The 13,944-nt window shown below is 40.7% G+C and overlaps 1 protein-coding gene across 2 annotated transcripts in view; it reads right to left on the reverse strand.

The window, feature by feature from the left end:
- The window catches only part of deptor (DEP domain containing MTOR-interacting protein), a 42,775-nt gene extending 29,826 nt beyond the window's left edge, over positions 1 to 12,949 (reverse strand). The window contains exons 1-4 of one of the 2 annotated variants that reach the window (XM_086310888.1): positions 12,517 to 12,949; positions 12,257 to 12,346; positions 7,802 to 7,980; positions 4,924 to 5,047 (exon numbers count right to left, since the gene is read on the reverse strand). In XM_086310888.1, the coding sequence (XP_086167014.1) occupies positions 4,924 to 5,047; positions 7,802 to 7,980; positions 12,257 to 12,346; positions 12,517 to 12,530 (407 nt within the window). In that variant the 5' untranslated portion in view covers positions 12,531 to 12,949. Of the gene's footprint in view, positions 1 to 4,923; positions 5,048 to 7,801; positions 7,981 to 12,256; positions 12,350 to 12,516 lie in introns of both variants that reach the window. The other variant, XM_086310887.1, reaches the window with a different exon arrangement.
- Between the last annotated feature and the right edge of the window lie 995 nt (positions 12,950 to 13,944).

Below are 13,944 nucleotides of genomic sequence, written 5' to 3' on the forward strand. Positions count from 1 at the left end.
GGTCACCAATAACGGAAAGTATATACAATTTGCAGCTGAAGTAGAAAACATGTAAAACCACCAGTACACTGAGTGAGCGCTGTGGTTCCTTGAGGCTGACCAGGCTCAGACTGAAGGGCGGCCTTGGGAATGAAAAGCAGTCTCTGCTTTTGAAACTGGTGTGTTTTATAGACTTGACAAGTCCTGTGAAATCAACAAACATCCCTGCCTGCCCTTATCTCGTTGTCTGTACGCACTGATGTGGCAAACGTTGATGAAAAAACATGAAAAAACTCCTGCATGAACGTGGGGAATGACAACAGCAGCGCACAGACAAGAGATTGTATCTTACATCTTGTAATGTACCTAGATTAAATCTCAAATGCTGGCTAAGGTGATCTGCATCAAAGCTGTGCAAATGAAATAATTTCTGTAAAATTTTCATGTTGGCACAGCGTCCTTCCACAGTTCAAAGACATGCATTAGGTTAGGGTTTCCACATTCAAAACTGCGTCTCTCTGCGTTAGCTCGACAGACCTTTATCCTGCCCAGAGTGTACCCTGTCTTTCACCCTTTGACAGCCTGAATAGGCTCCAGCCCCCTATGACACCAAACAGCTGTTGTGTGTGCACCAAAGGGTAGAAAACCCACCATCCGTCACCAAAGAACATAACTCACAGGTGCTCCAGTGAGGCTACCAGAAACTACTGCAGGTGTGAATGTATGTGAGGATAGAGCAGTGTTAGGCTAATCTCAAAAAGGCTCAAATTAAGCATGTAGGTGCATTCTATATATATTTGACCTGTTGCCAAAGGCAGCTCGAGATTAAACCGCCAACCCTGAAAACAGTGGGCAGCCTGCTCTACCACCTGAGCCACTTGAATTCAGCTACTCAAAGGTAATTTATTATATCAGAGATCTACATGAGCATGATTATCCTCTGAAACTCTGGGCTCCAAAACTGTGCAGTTTGGGTGCTTCAGATGAGACACTCATCATAAAATATTTTACTGTAATTAATCAAAATTGCACATGACAGAATAAACAGTTTTTGTCAAACAACGAGTCACTAACACTGATGTTTTTGAACCTAAACATTTCAGCTACAACTCTGGATGGTACTTTGACCCTGAACAGGGGTCTCTAAGGTGGAAGAGGTTAAATTCTGTAGAAATTCGGGCATAATCAACAAGAGTGCAAATGCACACACGCACAAACAGCTACATGATAAACAACGTTTTAAAGTGTCCCCTCTGTCGCTTAGGAACTTCTGTCAAAATAACTTCTTGTGGTTTGTTTGCAGTATGTTGTTTATGTTGTTTTGACAGTTGATGGTATCACAGATCAATTAACGTGTGACAAGAACTGTTTATTTTCCAGTAGAAGAAAAAATAGACGTGAAACTGGCTGAAGGAAAAAACACAAAGCTATTTTAATGTACAGAACTGTGCAAAAGTCTTGAGCCAAACCATTTTTATATATGTTGCTGGAAAAATTAGAAATAGGTGCAGTGATTTCTAGATGTTGGCTGCCTTTTGTTCTGTTCTCTATTAAGATGATCCCACACTGCTTCAATAATGTTGAGGTCTGGGCACTGAGGAGGCCTATGGATGTCTCATGGTGTTTCATTGTCTTTTTATCTATCCAGGTATGCTTTTACTGTATTGGCATTGGTGTTTGGGATCATTGTCATGCTGAAATATGACGCTTTTGCAAATTTAGACACTTTCCAGTTTGTATTGCATGGTGGAACACAATCTGACGGCACCTTTCTGAGTTTATCATTCCATTGGTTTTGCCAAGATCTTCAACATCACCGGCTGAAATGCAACCCAAACCATGACAGAGCAAATTGTTGGAATAAAAACACTATTTTTTATCTGCCAAACTGCGTTCTCGTTGGCATTTTTATAGAAATAGGAGGAAAACTGGCAGATAATAACAAAGTGCCTAAAGATACCATGTAAAATTAGCCCTTTGTTAAGTTTTCGGGTATGTGTAGACACACTGGTTCATCCCTTGAGTTAGGTGGTAGTTTTATGCTTGCATGATTCGTAGCTCAGCGTTTTGTGGTTTAACAGACAAAAACCATTACTAAGAAAATAGTCAGAGACAAGGACTGCGCTGAAAATGAGTGAAAAAAATTAAAGCAGCATATAAGGGATTAAAGTGTGGCTCAAGACTTTTGTGTAGTATTCTGTTAGTAAAGCCTTCTTTTTCTTCTGTGAAATGTTGTCATGATCCTGGAGTTTTGACCGAACACTTTGGGTTTTGCACTAAATTCTTTATTACTTGATGCTCCTTTGGGCTCTTAGTTTGTTTATTCTGGACGTTTCTCTTCAGTCTGGGGTTTGGGTTTCAGTTAGTGTTTTGCTTTCTTGTCTCTTCTCTAGTCTCATGTGTATTGTGTTTAGTTTTGCTTCCTCTTGTCCCATTGGTTAGATTCTCTTCACCTGCACTTGTATTTCCTACAGTATTATGGACTTACTGTCACAACTAAAATAAATACCAAATTGAGTTAATTCTGCTCTGAGTCTGAATTCGGGTCCTCTTCTAACTCCAAACTATAACTGAAATGAATGAACAGATAATTCTTGTACTAAAAATGCCTCATGCATCCTCTGGCAACCACGAATGTCTATAGAAAATATTGTTCATCTAGAAATAAGGATGTTTCAACCATTTTTATATCCACTTATCAAACTTGTGGGAGCCTAACCCTGAGGCCATAAGGATGAAACATCCTGGGCACTTTAGAGATGAGTCAAGAATTTTTTTAATAAACGAATCAAAGTATTATATGGTACGATGTGGTGTATAGAAGCCTTATAATAAAACCACATTCCTGACAGCTTGATAACTTCTGCTGTGGTCGTTGGTTCTTGTGTATCTTAAGTCTCATTCATTTCAGTTGTGTAGTGTTTACAAGTGAAGTGATTACCAGGAACTAAATCATAGATTGTTATGAAAACAGGAAGCGTAGGGACAACAACCTTCCCTCAGTGGGACATGAGTGCACTTTGCACTCAAGCACAAGAGACACAGAGATTTTTTTTGTCATAAGTGCAGCAGCGAAGCAATTCAACCACTAGGATAAGTGTGTGTGTGTGTGTGTGTGTGTGTGTGTGTGTGTGTCCTGGACTGCACCGCGGTGATTACATAAACACATAGCTTTGAGGAAACGACAGATGTCTCCCCTTGGAATATTTCTTTCTCTTATGCAATAACTGTGTTTGTGTGTGCTGTCTCAGGAACACATAAGAAATAGGTCTCTGTTAATAACAGTGTGCCACTGTGTACAAATTAAAAGCGGCACAGGAAGACTACGGTACAGTGCACAAGTCCAAAAAAATAATGCCACATACACACGCGAGAGGCAGAAAGGAAGAGTTTGGTGGTTTTTTTATATTTATAAATTGTTAGTCTCCTATTTACTGGAAAAACAACACGGTTACAGAGCTGATCATGCTATTTGTGGCATCCCCCCTTTAAACCCAAGCGCTCCTCTAAATAAAGCTATGACTCATCTCTATATCCTCTAATTTTCCTAACTTTGCAGGCTTTTATCACAAAAAACAGGCATGCTCAATGCAGTGTCCTCTAATCTAACTGAATCGAATTCAGCAGCAGGACAAATTTTCTAATTAATGGGGGTGGTATGTCAGATGCACTCAATCAGCATGCTGTGCAGAATGACATAGACTAACAAAGAGATACAGAGGACAACCGGAAATGTGTGGATGGAATGTGGCACAGCTTTCCAAGTAGCCATGAAGCTCCAAAAACTGAAACCACATATCAACATAAAGTCACAGTTCACCATTCATGCTATCAAATGCTTTCACAGCTGCGGCCTTTAAAGATGACCTACTAGGTTCATTTCCAAGCCCAGACTAGAGGCTTTGCATGATGTACAGCACAAAATATTCCTAATTTATCTTGTTCTTAGCCTCGGTGCAGTCCCACAGTTTCTGGGAGGAAAAAAAACAAGTAATTTTGCTTCCCATGACCCTCCCTGTAAATCAGCTTTCTTCTGAACAGCTTCTCTTCACAAACAGGTTTGACAAGCAGCTAGTTTGAGCTGCTGTGCCTAAAATGAGCCACAGAGATAATCATCATGTTGATCAGAGAATTCATTTGCGGTATGCTTAACATTATGCACCAGAGGTTTAACATTCTGGGAAATTTTTCATCTACCTAGGAGTCAAATCGGGAAATTGATGCTACTCTTGAGCTTGTTTTATAACTAAAGCTTGACCCAGAAGTCCATTTGCTTAGTGTTAAGGGCCAGATTTACTAACGTATGCACCAAACACAGTATTGTCTGTATTTACAAAAAGAGCACAGTGAAAAATTACATGTAATCGTTGGGAATGGTTTCTCAATGCCAAAATATAGGGAGGGCAATATTTAAATCAAGTATGTAAACTGATTTACTAACGTTTGTGGCATGCAATTTGCTGCTGATAGTGACAATATGTATTAATGGAAAAAAAATCATCTTTTGTTTTTAAATATGAATTTAACTGCATCTGTGTTTAGCAAACAGTGCAACTTTGGTGACTTACCAGTAAAACCAACCACACCCATGAGCACTGTTTAGGGATGGCACACATTAAATGCTATTTTGTCCTGTTTAGTAAATCTGACTCTAACACTGGGAAAGGGTAAATGGCAAAATTTGCTCAATCAAGAATCTAGAAAATCATCCCTGAAGTTCACTGATCAGCTCACTCAGGTTCTGCTGGCTACAGAAAAACTTCACAACTGGGAAGCTAATTACTGAGAGCATATCTTCTCACCTTTACACAGAGACTTCCTGGTCTTTATGCAGATATAAGAACCTTCTTCTAATCTAGCACTTGGTGTGAAAGCAAATGCAACACAGTATCCTTAATGCTACATTTTAAAAAAGGTAAAACAGAAAAGTTTATTTGTTCATACTTTTCATAGATCCTCTGGCCCCTCATAAACACCTTGGCTTCATTATCCAGCGGGAATGTGCCGTCATCCTTCCGGAAGCGGTAAAACAGCTTCATGTCTTTGAAGTCCCGGTGCTCGTCACACACTGAACGCAAAAAGAGGCAAAGAAAGTTAGATTAAAGGGCTAATCTGCAAAAACACTGCCACATTTTTGTTTACTCTCCCAACCAGCCGAGATGTGGTTTACATATTTGTCTGTCCAAACTCAGTTACTAGCTTAAACTTCATTTTTGGCAGACAGAAATGAGTATGTCAGAGGGATATCTCAGGCTGAGCAGTTTGGAGACAAATGGCCAAGATTCAGATAGCCTGGAAATGTACAAAGGAGGGATCGTGGATGGAGGAGTAGTAATAAAAATGAATGCTCTGCCTTCCAGTAATACTGTCTATGTCATGGCGGTGGGTCTGTGACCCAGCATTTTGAGCTTATTTTGTATGTCTGATTTCTTATGATGTATTAGAGTAATGGTAAGTTCTGGTGTTATTATTAGTATGCCTTAATTAGGTTTCGTTTAGCTAAAGTTTTTTCCATGCTCTGTTTCCTGTGTAAGTCTCTCCTCCTCTATGTATGATTTTAGTTATGTCTGTGCCTCGTTCCTCTTATCTGTTCCCATGTTCCTCTCCTTGCGTATAATAGTTAGTTTTGCTTCCCCTGTGGCGTCATGTTCATGTGTCAGCTATGTTCTCCATGTGTTTCCGCTTCCCTCATTACCCTTCTGTGTATTTAAGTCCTTTATCATCCTTTGTTCAGTGTCAGTTTGCCTGTTGAGTTCTTGTCATGTTTTCAGGTTTTTTCATGTTCATGTTTTTATCATGTTCAAGGTTTTGTTGTCTGTCACCTGAACCTTTGCCTAAGTGTGCATCTACCTTTTGTTTAGTACCTTTTCCCAGCCACAAACAAATGGCTCGCTTTTTGTTTAATTATAGTTTCATTCCAAGTGTCTGCATTTGGGTCCTCTTCCTCCCTCCACACAGGCTGCCATTACAAACGGTGACATGTAAAATGCATACATGTAGCACGTATACATGTAGCATGTATAATGTCAAATGAATTGGTCCTAGCACAAAACCCTGTGGAACTCCATTGTTATTATTAACCTCCATTATTAACCTTAGTGTGTGAAGCTCCATTTACATTAACAAATTGGAGTCTATTACATATTGCTGTATAGTATCTATTCTATTTTATCTTACCCTATCCTATTGTGTTTTTCTTAACTTTTACTGCTCTTAAACTTGTACTTACTGCCGTGACCAAAAGATTTCCCACATGTGGCACTAATAACGCTTATCTTATCTTATCTTATGATTCAAACTGCAGCACAATACCTTGTAATACTTGTGGCATGCTCTAGTCACTGTAATAAATTATTGTGGTCATAAGTGTAGTACACTGCAATGAGGTTAAGCAGGACAACCACAGAGGTCATACAACTACTCTTTAAAGAACTTCTGAGACAAAATAAAGGTTGGTGATTGGCCTATAATTAGCTAAGACAGCTGGGTCAAGTTACTCAAGACTCTAAATAAATGTTGGTAGTATTTCAAGTAGCTTTACGTAATGATACATGTTGTCGATGAAACAGCTAGTCATGAAGAAAAGAGGACGATCACAGAAGATCCATGTAGGTATTGAAGGAGGTCATGCAGAGAGATGATGTGACAGAAGAGGATGCTAGGAATAGTGTGAAATGGAGGAAGATGATCCACAAAAGGTGAACAGCCGAAAGAAGACCAAAGGTTCTTGCTACCAGTTCAGCAGCCGACCATGTCTGAATGATGTCCGTCATCATTTGGTGACTTATGATCAGCACTTATAACTTTCTAAGTTATACATTATAATATCATAGTGGCTCTTACCTTTTTTAATTTTCAAGTTACGTTTTTCAAACATTTGCGTCCAATTTTTCCATAATAAGTATTTGGTGTATTTTATTTTTAGGCATGTTAACCTTCATTGGACAAGATGGTACAGAGAGTAGGAGAGTTTGAGGGGAAATGGTCTGGGTCAGACTTGAATCCAGGCCCCTGTGACATGGATTTTAGCCTCGAGTATATCACAGCTAGCTATAGCACCACCCAGCCCATAAATTCCTGAGTTATGGCCAATGAGGTCACAGTGACATGGCCCTTTGACTTCTGAATTCTAATCAGCTCATCATTGAGTCCAAGATAACGTACTTGGCAAATGTAATGGAATTCCTTCCCTTTCTGTGATACTGCAGTAACACGGTGACACTAAGGAACCCGATCATCAAAACCAGTTCCGATCATGAAGTCTGTAAATTTCTGCAGAATTTGCAGACATTTAAAAGAAACTGCTTTAACGAGAACCCCCAAACAATGCCTAAATAACAACATGGACAATTGTTGACAAAGAGCCACTACAGGAAGCGGCTGTTAGAGAGTGACTGAGAGAACCCAAAGCCTATAATGCAGGCAAACGCTGTCTTCATGCAAAGAAACACAGATGCACACAGAGAAACAAAAGCTGTCCTGATGTTTTCTTTCAGACTGTATAGAAGCGTTACAGGATCACAGACTGGGTTTTGACATTCGGTCATTAATCTATAGCCTAGTTTCTATACGTTGGCTCTGTCTAAGTAATAACTTAAGAGGAAAAAGGCCTCTGTCAGTGGTCAAATGTGAAGCAGGTATGAGACGCTCCACTGGAGCCAAATTGGCCAGGAGACCCAGAGAATCATCCATTAAGAGGGACGGCTTGTTCCCAGAAAATGTCAGGAAGAAAACAGAGGGTGAGAGAGGGACCCTTGCTGTTATAGAAAATGGAAAATCCACTCTCACACGCATACACTTTCTCACAGAAACAAAGCTCTACCGTGGTGAATGATGCTCTGGTCTAAAAGTTTCTGCACAATCTTGATGGCCGTGTCTCGATCTGAAGCTTCCTTGTGTTCGATCAGCCAATCAATGAGCTCCTTAGCTACAAAGCAGTTCGGGTAAGTCCGGAGGTGGTGCCTCCGGTCCTTGATCACCTTCGCCTCATGGAGCCGCAGCCTGTAAACAAGTAGCAGAGGGGAAGAAAATCTGACTTCAGCACAAGTCCTTAGAAATTACACCAGAAATTGGGTTTGTTGTTGTTGTTGTTGTTGTTGTTTGTTTTGCACCTGAAAGGGTGCATTGATTTTGTAACATATAAAGAGACTGTAATAACAGTGAGGAGAGACCAGAGCAGCATGGTGTATCATTTTACACTCATTTTGCTCATATTGTTCTAAAACAAACAGCTAAGCACTGTTGCTGACTACATGTCCTGATTTGGTTATCGATGTGAGGGTATCACAATTGAAATTTAAAGTGGAATGAAAACACAGCAAATGCATATTTTTGGTTTGAGATGAAACACAGTATTCAAACACTATCTGCAGGGATTTATAAGGTTGACTGCATGATCACATGATGAACCTCTCAAGCCAAACTTAATTTCCATCATGGGCCAGATACCGCCCACTTTGATCTTGAGATCAAACCAGTGAAACTCCTCCTTATGCCAGTGTAAAAACATTTAAATAAACATTTAAACCCTGAGATCTCTTGATATAAGAAATCAAAGTGTTAGTTCAACAGTACATCTCGGTTTTCTGCATGATAAGCTTTGGTAACCCATTCCCACACTGTCCTGCATACATAAAATCTAAAGTTTCAAGTTTCTTGTTTTTAAAATGTGAGCGCACTATAAAAAAAAGCAAATGTGGACATTTCTATAGTAAATAGTGAAAAATAAGAACTTCTCTGTCATTTAATTGTTTGTTTAATAACTTTTCTGTAGCTGGGAAGACTTATTAGTAAAACCTATGAAAATACAGTTAAAAAGTTAAAAATCAATGCACTTGTTCACATTTTTGAAAGCTATTGAGTGGGCTGGATTGAAGTCTTTGCTGGGCTCATTCTGGGCCCCGGGCTTTATGTTTGGCACCCCTGGTGTAGATCCTTCATGTGCTGGCTTCACAGTGACCTCTAGCTGAACCTAGGTATTGTGAAACAGTCCACCAGTCTTAGCCAAGCTTCCTCCAGCTAGCTAGTTCCACTTCATGCTGAGTCTGTATGCAGCTGGCTAGCATCACGCCGGATTAGCTATGACAGCATTAGTCCAAGCCGACCCAACTCTACTGCCAAGACTCACGATGGGCAAACAAGCTCCTCTGAAAAACTTGGAGACTTTGCATCCATGCAATCCTGACATCATCCTCTCTGTGTATTTAGCTCCGGTCTAATCCTCACATAAATTCAACTCGAGAGGAAGCAGAAAGCAAAGTCGTTTCATTTCTTTAACTTGTGCTGAATCACACAGTAACAGGGAGAAGCTTTTCTCAAAGAGTCTTTGCCTACTGGCATGCTGAGTCCCAGGCTGGAAGCATTCATGAACACTTAATAACCATCAGACTCAGCCACAGTGCAACACATTATCTATTCACAGCTATGAACTGGTCACAAGACTTACTACAACAGCTGCATGTGCCTGTTCTTCCATATAGCTGCTTCTCTGTCTGTTTTTAAGCCATCTGCCTGAAACAGATCTGTTCTGTGATACAAGGAGTCAACACGATAGAGCACAAACAAGTGATAACACATTTTAAAACAGTCTGCTGTTATCAGTAACGGAAACTGTGTCATTCATGTTCCATGAGCTTGACTCATGATAAAGTGAGCTAACAAATGTGTGGGCACTGCTTGCTCTCATCAGCAAAGTGTAATCTTATACTTATGAATGCTGCGGTTCTCAGACTGAAAGGGAATGTGACGTTTTTAAATCTCTCATTGCGTTTGGTATGAGCAAACACTCCAGGACAAAGCTAAAAAAACAAAGGAATTGCAGCCAAACACAAAAGGAGAAAGTCAGACATTAAACTGTCCCGTGTGTAAGAGTGTTTCCAGGATTTTTTTTTTTTTAAATAGGATGCAGCGAAGGGAAACCGAGAAGGACCATGGGTCATGTTTAATCAGAAAACTCTCATTAATAATATGAAACAAAACAAATTACAAATATTCACAAGCTACAGTGCTGTCCAAAGGTTTTGGCATCCCTTATCTCCTTATATTTTGCTTCCAAGGAGCCAGACCTAATTGTATTTTTTTAATTGGTCTTGAGCAATAGTTCTCCAGGCTTTCTGAAGGTCTTTCAAAATTTTTCTTTTGACATTGGTTGCTTTGTTACCCTCATTTTCACTTTAGTCCTTGTATCGGAGGAATTTTTTTTTGTCTGTGAAGCTACTTAACACTGACCTTTGAGTCATTCGAGTATAAAACAAATACTGTACATAAGAGAAAACTTAGCCAAGAATGAATTTTAATTGTATTTTAGGCACTGTGTATTACCAGCCAGTTTTTCTTGCATTTCTTTAGTTAAATATATGAAAAATGCCAAAGATAAAATTGTGCTTGTGCACCAACAAGGTGTTATTAGCTGAAGACTTTGCAGCATGGTGTGGAAAACTGGGCAAGTGGTGATCCTAAAAAACCACCCCAAACTATCCAGAACAGATGAAAAGTCTCTTAAAGTCATGTCCTTAAGAAATAAGAAAATAGAGAACATATAGAGAAATCAGGGGTGGCCCGAGACCTTTGCACAGCACTGATTCGTGATTTTTGGCTGCCCTGTACTATAACTATACGGTGGCCACAAGATTTAACAGTGAGGTAATGAAACCGGGTTGAAACAGTGACTATGTTTTCATTTCGCTGAGTGTTAGAAATAAAGGACAGTGCCTGACACAATTTTTCCGACTTTCTATAGCCACACTAGCCACTGAAGGAGACTGCACTTACCCACTGCACCGCATTAATCTAAATGTTAACGTCAGCATTCCTAAATGCTCACAAAGGCAATTTAACATGCTGATTGCAAGCATAAATAATGTTTACTATATTCACTGAAGGTCATTTTTTATATGCATACATACATACAAAAAAGCAGCCAAGAACAGTTTTGGTTTCTATTCATGCACTATCCATAGTATGGGAAACGCTGACCTGGCGATGGCAACAGATAAAATTTTATTTATTCCTCAGTGTTTGTCCATCCAAAAAGCAGCCATCAAGCTTGATGTGGCACCAAAATCTATATGTGTACCAAATTCATTTTATTTTATTATATTCAATTTTTTTTGCAATCCATCAAACAGTTGAACTGTTCAAGCGTGAAGCAAGGCAGTGACAAAAAGACATCTTTGAAACTGTCAGGAATTAAGATTTAGGCCAGAGAGCAAGTCTTACAAGCCACAACCTTGAGTCCTTTCCCCCAGAACAGCGGCATCTCAGGAGACCCTGGAACAGCCTCCACAACCAACCTTTCGTTCACTGACACTGACCACAATGCCAGCTGGCAATCTCAGTGTGCAGCAGTGCCAAGGACACTGACACACACACACATGGTGAGCATATAATGATAAACAGGGAAAACTGTTGCAAGCAAACTGTTAATCTCTTTAGGAAGACTGAAGTGATACTGCTTGTGGTTTTTTGGAAAGCAACATACTTCAAAACACAACCACAAAAACATACTTTAGCCACATATTTCCATATAGTACAGTTGGGGGCTGAAATTCCAGGCATTGATGCCATGCTTTACCAACTGGGCCTCTATTCATTGCTGGGGGTATGAAGTAGTGAATGAACTGCTGGTTATGTAGTCTTTTTTTCTTTTTTCTTTTTTACAGTACAGTGGGTCAAAGGGTACAGCATGTCAACAACACTGCTAGCAGTGTTGGTACAAATCCCTGATAGGATGAATGGGCAGGGCTTGATAATGACACCGGGTTAGTAAGTTCATCATTCTCTGCGGGGCTCAAAGGGCACTGTATAGATGGAGCACCAGAAATGAATGCTGCAAAGCAGGATCCTGCAGATTCTGGACATTAAAGTGATATAGTAACGTGAAAATGCGTTACATAGTGGAGATGAGGAGCAACAGCGTGCACGAGGAAGGTTATGCATGTCTTTGTTTGGTTGTGCATGGTGCAGTGGGGCAAAAAAACAAAACAAAAACAGGCTGCTGTACCCGTTTGCATGGAGAGGGAGCCACGTGATTGCATGGTTATTAACCTGCTGTCAAATATCTCCCAAAACCCGCTTCCCTTATTTACTGTCATGGCCTTTTACATGTACCCAAAACATGCTGACATGAGCATGCATAGTAACTTAAAAACTGCTAGGAATTCCTTGCTATTAAAGCTGTCAAATCACACGAAAGGTACCACAAACTTTGCCAAAAACAAGGTAGGACGCTACACCCTGTGAATTCTACGAGAACTTGGAGCTGAACCGACCGACATACCTGAGCTGTTCCCCGGTGACAAGCACCTCGGCCAGACGCTCCAGCTCGGCAGCCTTCTTCTGCATGGTGTTCCCGATGCCGTCCATCTCTCTACTGAAACAAGAAGCAAAGGGCGGGGGGGTTGTGTTTCTATGCATCCAAATGTGCATCACTGCTTTTTAGGTGACAAACGCATAAAGAATCACCGGATTGGACAAAGGCGTGGAGAAGATCCGTGCGCTGATGACAAACAATGCACTGACACCTCGGTTTCTGCTTACCCTTCAAGCACCATGGAGAGCGGTGAGGGTAGGCTCGCAGGTATTCCTTGGATGAAAGCGAAGAAAGGAATTATTCCATCCCGGGAAACACGAGCAACAATGCCGGGAGTGAGACGCAAAAACAATCCAGGCAGCGCCTCAGTGCGCCTGCAGCTTCATCAGCAGTTCTCCACTTTCAGTTCCCTGGATTGGAAAAAAAAACCCAAACAAGAAAATCTACTCTTACAGATCAGTGCATGCATGCATGCCCCCTCCTCCTCGTAGTCTCCTTGAACCCCTGCGTTTAATCTTTGAATTCAGCGCTAGTGACAGCAGCTCTCTCTCTCTCTCTCTCTCTCTCTCTTTCTCTCCCTCCGTGCGGTGCTCGGTTTGTTTGTCCCCGCGTGCGACCAACCACACGAGCTGACTGCACGTTTTCTGCACGGAGCAGCCGGAGCCCATCCACAAAGCCCCCGCATTGGGAGGACTCTGCTGACGTCACTGGGGGAGTTCACCGAAGGGGCGGGATTGCAGAGATGTATGTGTGTGTGAGCGTGTGCAGGTGTGCGTGCGCTCGCTTCTGGAAAGAATGAGGTAGGATAGGTGGGACATGAGGGGGTAATTTTAGCTACAAATTCGGGTTGTACACCTTTCTTCTTTGCACGTGTTCGTGTATTTTCTAGAGGAAAAAAAGGCATTCTGTCATTTACAACTGTAAAAGCAACTGTAACACCTGTGATTTACACAAACTAAATTAGTAACAATTTGGAGCTTAATAATAAGATTTGTTTGTATTTATTCCACAAAATGGGACGTCTCCACCTCCTTTACCTGTTAAATGTATATGCTATAGTGTACAAAAGAGGGGGGAAAGACACAGAAGGAGATTATGTAACATCCTATAAAGCAATTCAGTGCAGACAAAGAATGCCAACTGCAATTTCTATTCAAATAAAGTGTGTCAGTGTAGCCTACTTGTAGCTAAAAAGGCCTCAGGACAAACTCTCACAGGCAACAGGAATCCAATCATAAGCTACCAAAACATCCTCCTATGACATGTGACCAGGGTGTAGCTCAACCTACGCAGCAGCAGCACACAAATTCCTGTGGACATGCACACTGCCTTACATGTGTTGCTCAATGTATAAAATAACAACATATGTCGAAACTTGTCGAGGAACTGGAAGATTAGTTCCAACTCAAAAACAAAGTATTCTGTGTTACTGTACATTTATGTACAGCCACTCCTTCATTTCTCTATATTTTGTTTGGAAAATTGGAAACAGGTCCACTGATTTTCTGGATAGAGTATATAAACAAAAAACAAACAAACAAACCAAAAAACAGATTTAGTACCTGTCTAAGAAGTTACGCCGATATTTTCTTTGGATGTTGGCTGCGTCCTGTTCTGTGTCACAAGCATCCCACACCGCTTCAGTGTGGAGGCCA

This window comes from Aulonocara sp. 'chitande type north' Nkhata Bay, linkage group LG11, assembly GCF_057382095.1.
Source record: "Aulonocara sp. 'chitande type north' Nkhata Bay isolate Kocher_YH1m ecotype deep benthic linkage group LG11, A_spYH_male_GT1.1, whole genome shotgun sequence".
Taxonomy (NCBI): domain Eukaryota; kingdom Metazoa; phylum Chordata; class Actinopteri; order Cichliformes; family Cichlidae; genus Aulonocara; species Aulonocara sp. 'chitande type north' Nkhata Bay.